The following is a 19,919-nucleotide window of genomic DNA, read 5'->3' on the forward strand; positions in this document are numbered from 1 at the left end:
GAAATGCTTTTAAATTGATTGAAAACGCTTTTGGTGAAGGTGTTTTTGTGTTTCCAAAACCACTTGAAATGCTTATTGCAGGACGCACTTCAAGTTCTTTTCTATTACTAAGGATTGGTTCTAAACATACTTCCATAAAAGCTATTTGTTATATTAAAGCACTTCCAAATGAGCCATATAACCTTATTGTCTAATCCTTCTTTATTTTCGTTAAATTACATTATGAAAACAACAAAACTTACACAATTTGCAATTTTAAAAGGAGTAGAATTTTCTTCCCTACTATTACTATCTCCCTCCCTCCCCTTCCCTACGCTCACAGGTCTTTTTTATCTTTTTCCCCATATAAAAAATTCAAAACGAGACGTTAACGAGGATTAATCGTAACCATTTAAATAAGAGAAAGATAAGAGAAATTTGGAAGGAAGAGAATCCTACTCCATTTTAAAACATTAAAATTCGGTTTCTACTTTATATAGATAAGCATATTCGGACAACTTGAGCCAAGGAGCAGACAAGCTTGGACACCAAGTCAATGCCGCCGTGCCGGCTACAAAGAAGTTGACGACGTTAGACACCAGCTTATACAAAAACTAATGCGATAATGGAAAAACTAATGTGTCTGGGAGCGTTTGTTTCTGCATATATATTTATGAATTGACTAGTTTATGTGGAAATGTTTTGAATTTAAAGTAATTTCCCAACACACCTGTTACATTAGAGTTTGACAAACTCTTCAATTTTTCTCACCAACATTTGTTGATGTGCAAATAAGTTAAGAGTCGAAGACAGCCCAGGCCAAACGTTGCCGCACTTGGATTGCTTCGAGTCCCTGTATTGTCTTCCAACTCAGAGTGGTTGAGTTGGGATTCTACGTATACCTTTTCGACTTGGGATGTCGGACTGTTTAGGATCCAATACAAAGTTGGAACTTCAAGTTTCGCGGTAACTAAAACGCAGTTGAAACAAATTCCAAAGTACAATCAAACTTAATAGAAAGGGGTCTCGTGCAAGAGTTTTGTGAAGCGTCCATTATTTTCTGTAACGTATTCTTACGTAGTTGATAAAACGGGATTTGATGTTGCAACGATAAGTCCAATGTGATCCATGATCAGAAGAAGTTCTTCTCCTTCAAACTTTCCACGGTATCCTTCAAAGTCACCTCCAGAGGAGTAAACTTAACTCCCAAACTTTGGGCTCTTTCATTGGATACCTGGTAAGTTGGTGTCAATGGTTTGTCATCTGCACATCTGTGAAGAACACAGAGACGTTAGTTTTTTAATCCCAGACTTTACATCTCCAGTCCAAATTATCCGTCACACAAATTAGCAACTACGAAGAATATGGACAGTATTAGCATAGCAACTTACTCCTCTGGAAGCTTGAGAGCAGGGAAGAGATCCCGCAGAATATTCACGGTGTCAGAACAGTGTATTACTCTTCCAACTAGACAATATCTCCCACTTGCTGAAGCATTCTCAAGGGCGAGAATATGAGCAGTAGCAACATCTCTAACATCAACCCATCTATAAGTTGTATTTGGAAATCTTTCAGCTCCTGCATCAATTAAATATCAGCAATGAGAATTTCTTAGCAGATTGTACGGTTTCGCAGAAAGCATGAGATCCAAACATGACCTTTTAGTTTATGATCACTCAATAGTAAATACACCTCCATGACACCCTCTCTTTTACAAGAAACCAATTCACCATGGTCTATATCTCATATATACTAAGGAATACATTACCCGTGTGAAGTGACATGTCAACGTAGTAGTTACATGTTGACCATGATGCCCCCAAACCATTATCCAAGATGTGCTTAAGGATCAGTGCTTATCTAAGGAACATAATTCCATAACTATTAGCAATTGGAGGCACGGATTTAAAGTCCACTCGTCTGTACAGAATGCAGAAGTTCAAGTAGAAAGAGTAAATCTCTAAACTCATGATATTTCATATATCCCAATGAGGAGAGTGTTCTGCACTGAAGGTTTAGTCGAAAAAGTGTAATCTGTGTACTATGCAGCTTCTCTTACGTACTAGATCCTGCCCTCAAGGTTCTCCAGTAGGAATGATTACTTGATAAAATCATGCAATATATTAATGAGTAATGAAATTTTATAGATACTGGCTCAGGAGTACCATTGACGAGTTTCAGAACAGGTTCCACGCTTGTGTTCAGAGTTGGCTGTAAGAGAGGACCAGTCACCAATCCTGGATTTATTGTAACGATGTCGATTCCATTCTCTTTCGCAAACTTCCAAGCAGCTTCCTCAGCCAACGTCTTTGAAATCATATACCAAAGCTGATGAAGGAAAAGTCTTAGTAAACAAAATGAACATGCATTTAAAGGATGAAATATTTAACTCTTCCACAAGAAAAATTAATCCTTTATGTGAGATATGCTAACAACCAGACGAGAGCCAACAAAAATATGAGCATCAATCGTCTCAATATGAGCATCAATCGTCTCACAACAAATAATTATTCCTTTCAATTTACATCCAAATATGACATAACAGGCTAAAGAACCCTAAAAGGTTCTCATATTAGAAGGTGAAATACACAACTAAGGCATCTTAGGTGAAGCATGATAAGCTGAAAGTGATTCCTGCAGGTGTGAATAACTATAAGAACAGGAAAAAAAAACAGATAAAGGTGAACACGCATAAAAAAATAGAGTTGGTAGAGATATGTATGAACAAGACTGGATGTCAAGTGCAAATTAATATCGTATGATGTTCTATTATGTTAACCGGTTAAGTCTTCGTAGTAATGTTCACAGAGAAACTATAAATGAGAAATTTTTTGTCATAAAATTAGAATGAGAAGTGCACAAACCTTTGATTTTTCACAAACAGCTACATCTGAAAACCAAGATTCATCAACTACTACATCAGGAGCAAGAGGTTTTCCATTAAATGCAACTGCTGCCATGGAGGACGTTATTACCACCCTTTTGATAGACGGAACCTTGGCGCACGATCTAAGGACATTAAGAGTTCCCTTCAAAGCAGGGTCAATAAGTTCCGCCTGACACAAGAAAACATTAAAACCAGCAGCTTATCGTGTCTTAATTTAAGAATTTGCAGACAAGGTATAATTAAAAAGAATGTAGTTAGAATCCAGCGACCTTTTAGCATCATCAAATGAACTTTGAAGGCAATAATTTTATACTAATGAATCCATGAAAGAGATACTTCCAGAAGAAAAAGCATGGAATAGAACATCAAGGCATCATAAACTTTCAGTAAATGCAGCAAGAATGCAACATAATTGGTAAATCATATGCAGACATATCACGACTGATGGTTACGCAATGGAGCAATTAAAGTGACACAGGATGTACCTGTGGGTCGCTGACATTGTGATAAAACGGAGAAGCTGTATGAAAAACACCTTCACAGCCCTCAACTAGGGAATCAAAAGAGCCCTCTTCCAGTAGGTCTGCTTTGAATAGTTGAAGCCTCTCCTTAGCTCCATCTAGCGCAAGCAAGTGTGCTGTTTTCTTCTTATCATCTGCGGTATAAACCATAAAAACTATAACTTAACAAATGAATCATTTGATGCCCATTTCAACACTCCCAATCCACTACCTTTTTGTAATCACCAAATTTACCAGTTTACATCTATGGATCGTCGCAAAGCGCTCAAGTTTCTTCCTTCTATGATGAAGAAACCAGTTATTGATCTAGTCTTGAGGGTTAGTTTGACACTATCAATACTTAGTTTAAGTCCTTAAACTGGATCAACCTGGTCAAGTAATCAACTTACCAAGGTCCTAAATTCCTAAATCACACAAAACCATACTGATCAAATTAATTAACCTCAGCAACACACACAAAATTTCTAGGAATTTACGAACTTTAACGAAAATATTCAAAAGAAAATTAGCAAAATACACAAACCCAAAACACAGATTAGTTCAATCACACATCAAGCCTCATACATTTTTCCAGAAAAGAAGAATTAAATAATCAAATTAATCGAAAAGAAAACGAAGAAGTGGGGATTAAAACTATCAAATAAATAAGTATTTTGCAATTAAAGAGAAATTAACCAATTGAAGAAGTGAAGTAAGAGCGGTGAGTGATGACTGACTTGGGTCGCGAACTGAGGCTTTGACCGTATACCCACGCTGCAGCAACAACTTCACCAGCCATGATGCTATGTAACCGGACGCTCCCGTTACACTCACCACCTTTGTTGCTCTGGTGTCACTCATCCTCTCTCTCTCCTCTTCTGTGTAAAAAGATAATCTTATACGGAATGATCGTTTTCTGGTAATTTTACTGAACTAGTCCACCCTAACTGTCCAACCAATTGTTTGTAAAAGCATATACTGTTGGGGATAAAATAATATTCCAATAAATTTTTACCTCTTCTTTCTCTCTTTCTATTTATGTTTACGGTACGTCTGGGTTTGGATATCTGACCCACAATTTTCATGACACAATGAAAATGTGACGCTCTCTGCCTTTTATGTTCATCATCCTCATCCTCTTCCATTGCGAAAGCCTCATCTCCACCTTCCTCGAGATTGAAGAATTCTTCCTGTTGCGCCAACAATTTTTTTTGTTGCGCCAACAATTTTTTCTGTTGCTCATTGATTTCATACAATCTCCTTGAAGAAGACATTGGAAGAACTCAAGATTTAAAAACGATGAAGAAGAATTATGAGCTAAAGGATTGAGTTTGGTGAATAAATTATGATGGATGTAGGGTTTATATAGATAAAAAAAAAAGGATGAGGTTCTAGATAATGCCACATGGCATTACGTGATGGTTTGAAAATCTTATCAAAATCTTGACTAAATTATTGTAAACAGATAGTGACACGTAGCGCGTCGGGATTAATATAAAATCTTATCGAAAATCTATTCAAAAAATAGTACTTTCGGATAATGACATGTGGCGTGACAAGATTGGTTGAAAATCTTATTGAAATCTTCACTAAATTATTGTAAACCGATAGTGACATGTGGAACATCGGGATTGATTAAAAATCTTATCGTAAATATATCCACAAAATAGTATTTTCGGATAATGACACGTGGCGTAACAAGATTGGTTAAAAATCCTATCCGAAATTAAAACTAAATTTTTTTATTATTTTGTAAAAAAATTAATAATATTTTAATGAGCTAGGTGCTAGCGCAATTTTTAGAGATGAAGATACATTTAGCTAGTCAATTACTATTCATTTGAGTGGATTAAATGAGTTGGGTGGCAGCGCATTTTTAGGGGTGGACTTGCTCTAAAGAAAATGACTTAGCTCTTTTTGTGTTTAAGTGAGTGGGCGGAATGTTTTATTTTGCACGTGATGGAAAATCTTGTTTCACCTTTGATGTAAAATGTTCAAATTCCGCTTTCTATAGTTTACCCTAGTACATACTCACACACAAAGTGTGTGAAATTTTTTATTTTGGTTGTTAAAATTGAAGGAGAGAGGAAGAGAGTGACGGGAGAGGGAGAGAGGTTGTTTTTTATTTTTATATTTATTTTTTAAATTAGAGATGATAACTTACACGTAGGTGAGGTAAAAAAAAAAAAAAAAAAAAGCAAAATTTTGATCTTTGAAATTACGTTATTGTCTTTAGTTTTTTTTTTTTTTTTTTTTTTTTTTTTTTTTGTGATAGAAGACAAATATGTTTTTTCACCCTCTTTTAATTAAAACAAAAAAGAATTTTATTAATGTAATTTTATATAAATTAGCATAACTGCCTTAATTTTTCATTAATTTTGAACTGGAGAAGTCATAAATAGGTTGAAAGGCAATAATAGGTAGAAAAAATAATTGAAAATAGATCAACCAATGCTAATCAATCTACTTTATGATTTTGCAGATATTAGATAATTCTTTATCTTTTCGGTTTAGATTATGTACCGTAATGCATACTTTTTTATCTATCTGACAAAAAAACATATACTTTTTGGTTTTGTTACTATGTATTAGTAAACACCAGGAAGTCATGGTTTGCAATAATGCTAAGTACCAGTTTGGTACAACTAAAATTTAAAAAAAAAAAAATGTGGTTATCAAAAAAATATAGACCTAAAATGTAATTTGGTAAACATCTATAAGTAACTTTTACATAATTTTAAATGAAAAAGACCAAAATGCTAAAGAAGTAAAAACAAACTTTAAAAATTTTGCTTTTTTCCCCCAAAACAAGGTGAACAGTGCCACTGCCCTTTAAATGAATTTTATGAAATTCCAAACTTACTTTCGTTTCTCTCTTTATCGTACAAAAGCACAAGGGCGCAATTAAAATCTAAAAACTTGATGAGTGCTTCCTCCCAGCCATGGTGTTGCTCTCTCGTCTCTCAGCTCGCGTTCTCTCTCGTGTCTTTCGTCATCCGATTGAACTTTCTTGTTCCTAAATGTTACATAGAAATTTTTAAATCTTCTGCAATCATACATCTGCACTCTTATGCAAGGTCGATCCTCACCGATCCCCTTCACCTAACAACTAACAATTTATCCCACTAAAGCTATATAGTTTGTCAAAAGAAAAAAAAGCTTCACGATAAATTGATCCGCGCGTTCGATTGCAAGAATGTTATGTCTATAACATTAGGTTCATCACATTTTCAATTTGTTTTTACTACAATTAGTTATGTGTAAGTATTTGATCAACAAATAACTTGTTAAAAATATATGACATCCATATTCTTCAATTCAAACTTCAAACTGTGGATGAACTAAAATGGTTTAGCTCCATCCTTTTTATGAGATTACGACACTATTTAAGTTGTTAGATTCTTCATATCTTGATTGAGTTCTCTCTTCTTCTTTTTTTGGACAAACGTTAGAATAATTTACACGAAATTCATCTAAATTACGTGAAAATGGTTCAAATTTGGGCTAAAAAAGTAAAACACACAACTCTAATCAACTTGGTCTAGATTTGCAAGTTTGAATTGTAAAGTGTATATTTCTGAAATAAATATGTATACTAAGAAAAATATATTGATAGACAATCCACTATTATTCACCAAAGTCTTCAAATGGTACATAAAGAGTAAAATATCACAAAAACCACACATTAACAAAGAAATTTGCAACAGTTGACAGTGCCTGGTCCTGTGATGCACTCCTCTCCTGTTTCTCAAGCATGACACATTCTTTCTGAAACCTTATCGACGAAGGAGAAATATGCATCACTCCAAGACTTTCTGCTTGCTGCAAAGCCAGTCCAACACTAAAATAATATCACTTATCGATGAAGTCGTTGTCACCACCATCGTCCTCCAAAATCCTTTCGTTGTCACGATCTCCTGGACAGCTTGCGACAGGAGGAGGACCACAAGGGCCTGGATTTCAACCATAAGAGGATTCATTAACAGTTGTCAAGTGAGCTGCATATATACGATCCTTACCAGAAAGCTCATTGTTTGACAAATTTAGGTACCCGAAAGGTTGAAAGTTCTAAGTACCGAAAATGTAATGGATGATACTATAGTACATAAGACTACAAAATATAAAATGCTTTTTTAGCTCAAGTGATCGTACCTGGTCCTCTGATTCTCAGGAATGACATTCTGATATTCTCTCTAAAACTTGATCCGCAAACCGAAAATAAGCATCGCTCCAAGATTTTCTGATAGCTAAAATAAAGAAAGGAACCAGAACACCCGATGCAAATCCCAATCCGACACTCAAATAAAACCACTTGTCGATGAAATCGTTGCCATCACCATCATCCTTCGGAGTCTTTCCCTTATCCGGATCATCATCTGGGCAGCTTACAAAAAAAGGAGCACCACAGAGGCCTGGATTTCCAGCAAAAGCTGGCGCATCGAAAGTTGTTAATTGCCCTGTGTATGGGATCCTACCGGTGAAGTCATTGTTTGACAGATTCAGATACCCCAGGAATGATAGTAAGGACAAACTTTGAGGAATCGGACCTGTAAGCCTGTTGCTTGAAAGATCAAGTGACTCTAACTGGTTCAACTTTGAAATGCCTTCAAGAATGTGACCGCTTATGTGGTTTCTGGATAAATCCAGAGAAATCAAACCAGCCAAATTAGTTATTTCTTCGGGAATATGTCCACTCAATTGATTTCCAGAGACGTCTATGCTGATTACAAGGAAGAGAAACTTGGTGTATTTTCGAGACGAGCCTTTTAATTTCACAATCAAGCTTTCTTCACGGTACTTCCCATCGAATAGATAACGGTTTGTGTTTTTTACTTGCGCCATTGCTTTGAAATCTCCAAAACTAGCTGGAATGCTTCCATTCAGTTGATTTTCTGCAAGGTCCAGGACATGCAATGAACTTAAATTTGATAGCATGATGGGAAGTTCTCCGAAAAATGCATTTGACCTTAACCTCAAAATTCTCAAATACTCAAAACCTTTCCCGATCCATGGTGGAATACTTCCTGTTAGCATGTTGTTTCCGATATCCAGTGTCTTCAAACTTGACAAATTCTGAAAGGCTTGTGGGAGCTGTCCAGAGAGTTCGTTGTCGCTTAAGTGCATTTGTTGAAGCATAATTAGCTGACCTAATGAGCATGGAATGTTTCCAGATAGATTGTTCTTGCTAAGGTCTAAAACCTTCAGAAAAGAACAGTTTGCTATGGTAAGAGGAATGCTTCCATTTAATCTGTTATTTGAAAAATTGATAACTTCAAGAAGCAAAATTTCGCCTATAGAAGCAGGGATTTCACCTGTTAGTTGGTTTCCCGAAAGAGAGAGGATGATCATGTTTGGTATGGTTTCCCCTATGGCCTTTGGGATATGACCTGAAAATACATTGTTGGATAAATCTAGTAACTCGGTATCAACAATGGGAAAAGGAATCGGTCCTTCAAAGAAGTTGAAGCTCAAATCAACATCTGCATAGCGAGCAGCATTAAAAGGATTTGGGACCTGCCCTCCTAACTGATTGAATGAGATATTTAACAGTGAGAGGTTCGATGAGATTTCCCAAAACCAGTTTGGAATGGAACCTGAAATGCTGGCATTTGAGAAATCTAGAAAGTCGACCTCCTTTTGGGATCTTAACCAAGCAGGAAACGAAGGACCCAAATGGCATGACCCTAGATCAAGTTTTTGGACTAGAAAAGGGGGGATCCAATTTGAACTGACGTTTAATGTTAAAGAGTTGGAAGACAAAAGCAAGATTTTCAACTTACTAAGCTGCGAAAAATGTGTTTCGGTTACAACACCTGTCAAATGATTGGAAGAAACATCCAACACAGACAACTCAGAAAGTTTCCCTAAACTATCTGGGAGAGTCCCATTTAGTTTATTATATCCAAGATTTAGCACAGAAATATTCGTTAATGATCCCAATGTAGAAGGGATGGGACCATAGAGGGAGTTCCCGAACAGACTTAGCTCGATGAGATTCTCAACCTGACCTAACCATTCTGGCAATTTACCCACCAATCGATTGATAGACAAATCCAAGTGCTGCAGGCTAGGTAGTGGACTGCTAGTTTTGCAGGTCCGCATTCGCAGAACTTCAGGTAAAGTTCCTGTTAGGTTATTGCCTGATAAGCGGAAAAACTGGAGGTTGCAAAGTTCACCTATAGAGCTTGGAATCCCACCCTCCACATTGTTGTTAAAAAGATCAAAATAAGTGAGAGCTGTCATGTTGCCAATGGAAGCAGGAAGTTTACCATGTAATTTACTGGAAGCTAGAATAATAACTTCTATCTTTTCCCATCCTGCTCTGAAAAGCTGAGAGCAACTTGCCGTTAGATTTTCATTCTCAGAAAGATCAATAGACTTTAATCTCGAAAGTTTCCCGAAACCAAGCGGAATCCTTCCATGCAAGCCACAGCTGCTCATACTGAGAGTTTCAAGACTACTGATATTGACAAGCCAATTAGGTATATCTGACTTGAAGCTGTTAATATCAAGTTCGACTACAGAAAGTGAAGTGAAATTGACTACAGTGAGAGAGGGAATAAAACCGGATAAGCCACAACTCGACATATGCAATTCAGTTAAGAAGAAGAGTTTATTAAGCTTTGGAATCCAGTCCGGTCCTACCATTGAAAGATCAGTTCCATTCATATTGAGATACTCCATAGATACCATACCAGTCACCCATTCAAGGTTATCAACAGATATAAAATTAAAGGACACATCAAGAAACTGCAAGCTAGAGAGGTTCCCTAAATTTGGGAGAATTCTACCACTAAACCCAGCATATGACAGGTTTAGATACTGCAAATTCTTCAGGGATCCGAAAAATTCTGGTATTGGAATTCCATTAAATGTATTGAAGCTCAAGTCTAAATGCTTCAAGGACTCGAGCATTTTCAGCGATGGACTAATTTCACCACTAAGGTTCCAGAATCCGTACCTGCTTGGAGAACCCTGCGGATGCGGGTTATGGAGATCAACTGTTAGAACAGCTCCAGTTGTATTATGACAGTGTATCCCCCGCCATTCGCAGCAGTTGCTTCCTTTCCATGATGAAAGCCGGTTTTCAGGATCTTCAAGACCCTTTTTGAAGTCAATGAGAGCCTCTCTCTCGCTTTCTAGGCAACCTATCAAACGAGCATTACCACCACAAGAAAAATGGTTTATCAAGAAGAAGAGAAGCAGCAAGAGTGCATGAAGCATTATGAATGATTCTGTAAACTCAAAGTCTCAGACTCTCAATAACCAAACACTATGAACCATGAACAATGATGATGTTTCTGATATATAATCTTCGCTTGCGTGCGAAGAAAGAAAACTAATTTCGCTTTCTTCAGAAGAGTTAAGAAAAGTGAAGGTTCATGGTAAGACCAGAGAAAATAATTCAACATAAAAAATTTAACTGCAAGGAAAATCCAAACCAGTTCCCCAGAAATCAATGTATGCCCTTATAATAATCACATTCTTAGAACATATTAAACGCTGTCCTTATCCTTAAATTAAAAAAAAAATGGTGAACTCTTTCTGGACCAATCAGTTTTCTCTTAGTATTGGCTTGATGCAACAAGTTTCTCATCATTCCCGACTATTAAATTATGCAGGCCTGCCTGGAAATTAACCAAGTCAATGCATGCTTGTTAAAAATAACACTCAATAAAAGAAAATTATGAACTATAAGAAAACTGTATATTTTTCGAGAAAAATGATATTCTAAACTAATCTATTTTACGAAGAAGGGCAACTAAACTAAGGTGCAAGGGACGACAACCCATTATCTTTGACCAACTAACCTAACTTAAATTTGTACAAAAAATTATAATTGGTTCGAAAAAGTATTTCCGTGTGAAAATTAACCACGGGCCAACAACAAGGCCCGTTTTGTGTTGTGCGGATGACGACTTTTCAGTTTTCCCTCCGCCGTCCATGCAGCATCAGCCCAAAAGTCCCACGACCCCATAACACGCGTGAAGGCCACTTACATTCCCAAATTACCGTTACTACCCGCCAACTAAAGTCACAGAAAATTCTCAGCACTCCAACTAAAATCTCTCTCTCTCTCTCTCTCTCTCTCTCTCTCCATAATGGCTCTCTTCACTTCTATCTCCACCTCAACCCTCTCCATCTCGGCGGCAATCCGTCCCATCGGGCCGTCGAACAGCTCTAAGCGCTTCTCTCATTCCATCGCTGCTTCTTCTCTGAGCTCCCCACCGTCTCCGGAATCAAAATCAACGGCCCCAAATCAAACCGCAGTCTCCTCCTCCTCCGAAACTTCACCAGACCCCTTGAATGGTGCGTCGTCAAGACCCCCGGAGCCGGTGGGCTTCAATTACGCCCTTGCCAACGGCAACCCCTTTGTTCGGTTTGCCCGTTCCGCTGAGTCTTCCATAGAAAGGGTAACTGAATTTTAATTTGTGTTTCAGTCACTGCACTTGCTTAGTAATGATTACTTGGTATAAATGTTCAGAGATCCATGGGAATATTGGAACTTTTGGAATTTGGATGTGACTAAAAGAGTGAATTTTCCTCTAGTTGCAGAGGAGGCTCTTCTTAAAATACAGAAAAGAAAAACCCTTCTAGTTGCAGAGGAGGCTCTTCTTAACATAGGGCTGTTTGATACCATATCGTTTTCAGTTTTCAAAACAAGTGAAAACTGAAAACGAAATGATTATCAAACGGCCATTTAGTAATGTGGCCTTTTCTTTATTTTGGTGACCGTAGCTTTTTATTGTGTGTCTTTGTTCCGCCATAGCTTGTGTTACGTTTTTTATGTAATGCTGGAGTTCAACTCTCTAAAGAATTTCTTGCACTTCGATTAAAATTAAAATGACAGGGGAGGGGTTTGAATAGCTTGGAGGACTTGGTTGTGATTTTTTTGATAATTGACAGATTGCTGCTGAGCAATAAGAAGAATCAGTAAGTTAGAGCCACTGATGCAAATGTAGTAGTTTTGTTCAAACACTTTGGAGGCAATCTCTTTCAAAGCTTAAAAGAATTCAATGGCAATGACATCATGAGTGTTAACAAATACTGTAAGCGGTCTAGCGCGTATAAACAACCTATCTTAAACTAAGGATGGCTAGGACACAACAAAATGTCATTTACCTCATGGTCGGTTCTGTTTTTTGTTATAGGTACCAGCTGTCAATAATTAAGAAAGTTGTGCAGTTTCTTCTTTCTGTTTAGAAATTTTTTGCGTATAACAATATGTTCTAAGCGTTCTTTATGTGTCCATTGTTGAACAGACAATATTTGACTTCCGGTTTTTGGCACTATTTGCTGTTGGAGGTTCGTTGGCTGGTTCACTGTTGTGCTTTCTCAATGTAATTTCTCTCTATCATATTTTATATTCTTACTTAAGTACTAAGGAGAAGAAATATTTTCTTTCTATGAGGTCTTCGACCATGAAAATATAAATTCAGGCTCTGATTGCGATTTCAACTATAATCTCTGTGCTGCACATAATATATGACTGTATCCGTACATACTCATACTACATTCGAATCTGCAGGGTTGTGTTTATATAATGGATGCGTATAAAGTTTATTGGACTAGTTGTGTCAAAGGGAATCACACTGGACGTATGGTTCTCCGACTTGTTGAAGCTATTGGTATAATTTCAGAATCCTCTTTCTAGAATTGCTCTATGTTCTGTTTCTTGAATATGCTTTCAAATGCTTACAAAATACATGTCAAATGTCGTGACTTCTGTGTAAGCAGCAGAAGTCACTCCTTTCTTAACAGGGTAAAACTCATCGTATGATGTCCATATTTCTATGTTTATTTTTGTTATTATAGTCTGTATGTTGATGCAATGACGTATGATGCAGATGTTTACCTTGCTGGGACTGTCATGTTAATATTTGGCATGGGACTTTACGGATTATTTATCAGTAATGTCCCTAATGATGTACCTTCCATTGATGATCGCGCTCTAAAGGGATCTTCTTTGTTCGGGATGTTTGCTATGAAGGTAATTTTACTTCCCGTATGCATTGGCTTAAACCTGCACCGAGGTATTAAATTATTAAGAGATGCTAACACAGTCTTATTACATCAGAACTAATCTGTCTTATTTTATTTTTTGAACACTGCCAAGTTAACTAGATGCTGGTTTTTCAGGAGAGACCTAAATGGATGAAAATTAGCTCACTCGATGAACTGAAGACGAAAGTGGGGCACGTAATTGTCATGATTCTTCTGGTAAAGATGTTTGAGCGGAGCAAGATGGTGCAGATAACCACCGGTTTGGATCTATTGAGCTATTCTGTCTGTATTTTCCTGTCTTCTGCTTCTCTGTACGTCCTTCATAATCTACACAAGTAAGGATAAGGCTTTCAAACACATTATGTATAGGGTTTAACGTAACGTTTAGCTTACAGCTTCAAGTGAATATACGTCTTCCAAATTGAAATCAAAGTTCTGCTATTTTGATCTCGACTGCTATTACTCACCTGACACTCCACATTAGATGCAAGCAACTTATGAAGATCAGATAACACTTCCTAGTTCTTACCGTTATCTTTAAGCATGAAAAACAGCAAGGTAGACTCACGTTCCACCAATTTGTCCAAAATTAAACCATTTATCTCAAAATGTCTTGGTGGAATTTAAGTAGATATTCTCCAGTGTTAGACGATAACTTATCTGGTGCGGTACAAATGTATAACTTCACTCGTAACTTCGAACATTTGACTCCGCGATGGTTCTGCAACAATATGCCATACCAAGTTGAGCATATGTTCCATGGATAAACTACGAAACTGCAAAAGTGCAAATGAACTCTGGCAGCTCGCAAAGCATCACTTGCTTCTTACCTTCTCCTATATCCAACGACGCATGTAGTCATGATTTTCAACTGGCCTTACACACGAGGGTGTCTCGTGTGAGCCAGCTAGAAGGCTGTTTTGGTTTTGCTTCAAAAAACAAAAAATATTCAAAGTTTATAGCTAGATGTTGCTTGTAACACCAACATCTGGTGGAATTGTTACCGCGCTGGGAGTTTATGAAAAGAATTACTGATGCAACAAAAAATACAACCGCTTCTTTTCTCGTTGTGCTATTTACCTTTCTCCATCTTAATATTTTGTTCATCGAAAAAACTATACAATATACAATTTTAGATTGTTGAATGTACTAGTCTGCTTTAACTTTGATAAGGCAATGCCATTAATCTGTCGAACCCTCTCCCTCGAAAGCTTTAACAGTCTTCCTATCTCCTCAAAGGACTTCGGGGTCTCTCTGTGTAGCCCAAAGTGTAATCTCAACACATATGCTTCTCTATCGCTCAGCGTCTTGAGAAGCTTCTCGACCTCTTGCTTCATTAGCTGTTTTGTAAGCATCTTTTCTGGCATCATCTCCTCTGGCCCTTGCATGATCTCCTGCAGCAGAATGCAAACTAATAAATTAAGATCAACTAATGAAGCATAACTGATACACTTTCCACAATCGTTTGAGCTGCTAATGGAGCATAGACATCAAAGCAAACATTCACCAAAGTGGAAATAAGATTCAAGAAACAGACCTGCAGTGACAAGCAACCCCGAACAGTTACCACTTGATCCAATGAAATTGGCGGTCTGCTCCTCTCGCAAACAAGCTTTACTGTTGCAGCATGCACATTGACCTCTTGAGCAATTTCATCATATGTAGGCAGTCGCTGTATTCTTTGGTTGAAGGTATTTTTAGCTTTTGTGATTTTTGCCATCATACCACACACGTTTACCTGCAGAAATAAACTAACCATACTTCTGTAATCTTTCAATCAATGCAATTCTACCAGGTTATCTTTCAAGAGTAGTATAAAATATGTGCAAGGAAAGGAACTCATTTTGATAAAAATGTACTATCTAAATCATCTCAAACAAGTTTTAACACCATCTATACGCCAAAAGAGCATCTCCAGCTGAAAGCTAACCTCATCATCTATATTCAATAAAATTCATCTTTGACAGTAGAAAAATCTTGATGGAAAAATTTCAAACAAATTACGCTAACAATTATAGTCACGGCTGATAAAATTTGCTTTAACAATCAATATTTTTTCTTCTCAGACGTACCATGGTTTTGACACACCAACTGATATATACAGTAAGCTAGAAGCAAAGGCGCAAATTCTCGAGAAAACTTTGGGCTGACAAGATAACCTGGTTTACTATACCCTACCCCAGCATTAGAACTTTCCATTGAAATGCAACACAGGAAATGTGCTGTTTTCGTTCAAGAAGTAGTCCCCATTTCCAATTAAGAGACATTGAACCTAGTCGTGAATGTGGTGCAAAACTTGAATTCCCGAACTTCCTCTTTGCATCAGAAAACCAACAAACACTAATCCGAGACCCATAGAAATAACTAATTAATTACGTCACTAACATAAAATCTGTAGCTCAGTGATTAGGCAACCTCAGTCAAAAAGCGGAAGCAGTGTCTAACAAAAAGAACTAAATCCAACTGTTTAAGAACAATGGTTAATTAGGTTAGCTTCTCACTGGTAATCTGATTATTCTAGACTTCTTGTCTAGGGCTCTGATAATAGCTTGCCTGATCCACCAGTAGACGTACGTTGATAACTTACATCCTCGCTCATGATCAAACTTCTCTGCCCCTCGAAGTAGCCCAATGCTCCCTTCCTGCATAAATAGATACTTAGTTTCATGGAGCAACTTACGGAAAGTGTTGGACAGGAGTAAAAAAGGTGTAGGAACCTGAATGAGGTCTTGAAAGCTTAATCCTTTGCCTTGATAACTGCTGGCAACAGAGACAATGAGTCCCCGGTAGCTCCTGATGATTCTTTCTTGTGACTCTCTTTTCTTACAAAGCACCTTATCTATACTTCTCGTCTTCATTCCCATTGCCTTGGCTAACTGCTTTGAGGTCGGCTCCTGCTCTTCAGCTTCTACGACTCTTAATCTTCGTGATTCTAGTCTTGCTCCCTCCTGTGCCATTAAAGGCCATACACAGATTAGAAAACTCTGCAAGAAGTAATTTGAGAACTGTTCTAAAACAAAACACGGTTCCAACTAAAGCTGTTCCTAGTAATTGCATTTGAAAACGAAAGGAAAATCATGTGAACCGAAGTATAAAGATTAGCAGAAACTTAAAACTTTTTATAAGGTTTATGCAACGGCCACCAATTGAATCATGTTAGTTGCATCATTTACAAGGAGCAGTGGATAGGAAGAAAATTAAAACTAGAAGTGAGAATGTTGCTAACTGTAGTGATCATCATGTACAACATCAAACTGCACAGTTTAAGAAACATTATAGTGTCATCTAACATTAAAAAGTATATGTTCAGTTCTACGAATGCCTCGAGGTGAGAATTTCTTATAATACAAAGATGAGATGCAAGAAAGGCGAGCAAGTAAACGAATTTACAAAATGTAACCCATAGCAAAACTCCATTTCTTAAATAATGCTCTTGAACTTGGAAAGAATTGATGAACTCCAATATTGAAACCAACCAATCATTCTCCAAACTCAAATCGGAACAAATAATGATGCGCAATATGCAATCTAAATTGAGAAGTAGAAGAACACCCATCAGTTATTTATACGACAGAGTAAATGGCAGTTAGGCTTTTCACATATAAGCACATAACTACTTTACACCTTAGAGAAAAACACTTCAAGTCCAATACTTCAAAAAACACCCTACTTTTCAACAAGAGAGACCCTAACGGAAGCTCGTGCTGTAAGAATCAGTTAGAACATGGCAGCTGGCTGACACATGGGCTTTTTCTTTAATTGGGCGCGTTGTAAGCTATATTTGAATGAGGAATTTCCAAGTACCAAACATTTGAGGTAAATTAGTTACAAACGAATCGCAAAACACTAGATGAAGGGATTTGAAATGCGCAAACAAGGATTCACAAATGACGACTCCATTCAAGTAGCCATTTGCAAATCCCCTTAACACATTGTATTTACTCATTTCAAAATCATCCACCAAATCTTTTTGCGGTGCATTTTTAACTAATTTAGTCTATACCACTTAAGCCTGGTTTGGTACTGAGGTGATTCTGAAAAAAGCTGGTATCAAAAAAAGCTGGGAGCTGTTTTTGTGTTTGGTAAACATTCAGCTTCAGCTTTTTTTCACAGTTTTGGGTGAAAAAAAGCCAAAAACAAGAAGCTGCAAAACCCAGCTTTGAAAAACCGGCTTTTTTTCACATCTGTTTTATATAAAAGTTTACCAAATACTATAATACTGCTTTTTTTTTTCAAAAGCACTTTTACAAAAAAGTTTACCAAACACTCTGCTACTTTATTTCACAGCTGCTTATTTCACAGCACAGCAGAAGTAGCTTTTTTTCAAAGCACAGCAATACCAAACTTTCAAATCCCATATCGAAACAGAGCATGAACGTTTTTTTGTATAAAACTAACCATTCTCGGAATACTAGTACAAATTTGCTATACAAAGAATCAAGGAGAATTATAGTACCTTGAGACTTAGACAGCATTCTGCTTCTTCTTTTGAGCTCAGATGCCCACATCTCACTAACCCAAACGACAACTTTCCATCTCCAACGCCCCTCTCCCTCTCCTCATCCAAACCCTCCAACCCTCTCCTCCTTTGCCTCCTCCTCTTCCTCCTCATCACCAACCCACCACTCCCATTCCCACTCTCCCTACAACTCCAAGCCTTCACAATCTCATCCCTCGCCGCTGCAGCATCTCTGGCGGCCTCTACAGCAGCCCGGGCCAGCGCCAGCGCCTCGGCCGCATCTGCAACTACCAATGCGTCATTGGAGACCAAACTGGCGCCAAATTTGGAGGAGGAAGAGGAAGAGAGTGGAGGGAAGTGCAGTTGGAGAGGGTGGTGGGTTTTGAGGGGAAGTGTTGGGAGAGTTGGAGATTGGTTTGGTGATGAACATATGCTGCTGGTGATGGCCATACAGATTACAGAGAGTACAAGGAGTGAAGTGTGAGCAGTGGATTTTTCTTTCTGGAGAGATATTTGTGTGTTTTGCCATGTGAGTCCAACGGACAGACAAGAGAGGATAGAGGAGTCCGTCCGGTGCTAAATTTTTGCTATCTGTGGATATCATTGAATTCAATCTCGATCATCGGTTTCAAATTATGTCCAACTTTTATTTTTTTTCTGTATTTATGTTTATTTATGTTATTTGATTTTCTTTTAGAAACTTTAACGAAAAGTTCTAGATACTGTTTATCTTAACGAAAAATTATATTTTTATACTAAAGAGCTAATCTTGATACTATTCATTTTACCCTTTATTTTTATCATTTTCATTAAAACTCAAAGTTTTCAAGTCTTTTTCGTTAGTTTTCCTTTTACTCTATTTTAGAGTAATAGTAGGCTTACCACGCGTGGTGGTTGATGGCGAATTTTGAACTATATTTTATTCGACACGTTTGGTTCAATCGTTAGCGTTGATAAATCACGCAATGATGGTTAGGAAAGATCGAAATGTCAGCCGATATATATATATATATATATATATATATTTTTTTTTTTCAAAAGAAAAGGCCTAGCACATATTATACATATACTAAAACTCAGTTTCTCAGTACTGTTTTTCATTGTTAATAAACAGTGAAATGGCGGAAATATTCTCAGCCACTCTGTTCTTTTTTTTTTTTTTTTTTTTCTCTTGGTATGGTGAAATTACGTGTTTGTCAATGCTAGCCAGGCGTCTATCATCGTCGAGAAGTCTGCTTTGTGTACAACCTCTAGACTTTTCCACTTCTCTCTTGAACTCGCCTTCTGTCGCTCTCGGTTTCTCTCACTCTGAAACCTTGTGTTCTTTTTCTCACAAGCTACCAACGAACCAATAGAAGTTTCTTGGTGAAAAACCAACCAATAGTAGAATTTTCTTCGGGTTTTGATGTAACAACCTGTCCCGGGATTTACGTAAGAAAATGGGTATTTTTGTATTTTCACTAAGTTTGGGGGATACTTTCTATTTTTAAATTGTTTTTGAGCCTTAATTGGTGAGCCCAAGGGGCCCACCCCCTGTTTTGTTTCCCGGTTCCCTTTCCTGTTTCCTTTCTTTTGTTTCTTCTAAAAGTCTCTCTTCTCTCTTTCTTTCTCTTTGTCTTCCTCTCCCTCCCTTTGAGCAGAACACACACACACACCCATGCCCACACCTATAGCTTTTTTCTAACCCCGTGGTTGTGTTTTGGACGTCAAATCACGAAGAAACCACCTCGGAGACATTTCCCAATTTTCCGGCGAGCACCGCCCCTTTCGAGGCAATTTCCAGCCAAACCACGACTAGTTGGCTGGCGTGCAAGGTATCAATCTCTTCGTTTCGCTGAGTACTACAACTTTTCTTTTCTTTTTTTCACCCAATTTCATTGATTATTGAAGAAGTTATACTCATTTGAATCTTACCCAGTTTCCGGCGGACACCCATGGCTTCCAGGCTGTTTTCCGGCCTTCTCCTTCCTTGGAATCCAGCGAACACCCAAGGCCTTTGGGCCTTTCCTGCAAGCCCAAAACCCTGGGCAGCCCAACCCAACATTTTTATTTTTATTTTTGTTTTAAAGGCCTTGGGCCGTTTCTTTTA

General features: G+C 37.5%; 4 protein-coding genes across 4 annotated transcripts; 1 reads left to right on the forward strand and 3 right to left on the reverse strand.

Moving 5' to 3' along the window:
• Positions 1-665: 665 nt before the first annotated feature.
• Positions 666-4,703, reverse strand: LOC137746651 (cinnamoyl-CoA reductase CAD2). The gene is made up of 7 exons (XM_068486656.2): positions 4,382-4,703; positions 4,104-4,244; positions 3,352-3,521; positions 2,844-3,035; positions 2,145-2,307; positions 1,371-1,557; positions 666-1,250 (listed from the first exon to the last, which is right to left on the reverse strand). Exons 1-7 carry the CDS (start codon positions 4,638-4,640, stop codon positions 1,112-1,114), a joined length of 1,251 nt encoding a protein of 416 aa, XP_068342757.2. The 5' UTR covers positions 4,641-4,703; the 3' UTR covers positions 666-1,111.
• A 2,830-nt stretch (positions 4,704-7,533) lies between these two features.
• Positions 7,534-10,632, reverse strand: LOC137746476 (receptor-like protein EIX2). The gene has a single exon (XM_068486493.2). It carries the CDS (start codon positions 10,588-10,590, stop codon positions 7,534-7,536), a length of 3,057 nt encoding a protein of 1,018 aa, XP_068342594.1. The 5' UTR covers positions 10,591-10,632.
• A 770-nt stretch (positions 10,633-11,402) lies between these two features.
• Positions 11,403-13,803, forward strand: LOC137748771 (uncharacterized). The gene is made up of 5 exons (XM_068488952.2): positions 11,403-11,780; positions 12,630-12,707; positions 12,896-12,995; positions 13,215-13,357; positions 13,507-13,803. The coding sequence occupies exons 1-5, from the start codon at positions 11,469-11,471 to the stop codon at positions 13,708-13,710; spliced, it is 837 nt and encodes a 278-aa protein (XP_068345053.1). The 5' UTR covers positions 11,403-11,468; the 3' UTR covers positions 13,711-13,803.
• Positions 13,804-14,403: 600 nt separating this feature from the next.
• SIG4 (sigma factor 4) lies at positions 14,404-18,435 on the reverse strand. The gene is made up of 5 exons (XM_068489075.2): positions 17,828-18,435; positions 16,089-16,319; positions 15,873-16,013; positions 14,909-15,109; positions 14,404-14,765 (listed from the first exon to the last, which is right to left on the reverse strand). The coding sequence occupies exons 1-5, from the start codon at positions 18,278-18,280 to the stop codon at positions 14,487-14,489; spliced, it is 1,305 nt and encodes a 434-aa protein (XP_068345176.1). The 5' UTR covers positions 18,281-18,435; the 3' UTR covers positions 14,404-14,486.
• Between the last annotated feature and the right edge of the window lie 1,484 nt (positions 18,436-19,919).

Source organism: Pyrus communis, chromosome 2 (genome assembly GCF_041283825.1).
Source record: "Pyrus communis isolate YQ-2024b chromosome 2, ASM4128382v1, whole genome shotgun sequence".
NCBI classification, from domain to species: domain Eukaryota; kingdom Viridiplantae; phylum Streptophyta; class Magnoliopsida; order Rosales; family Rosaceae; genus Pyrus; species Pyrus communis.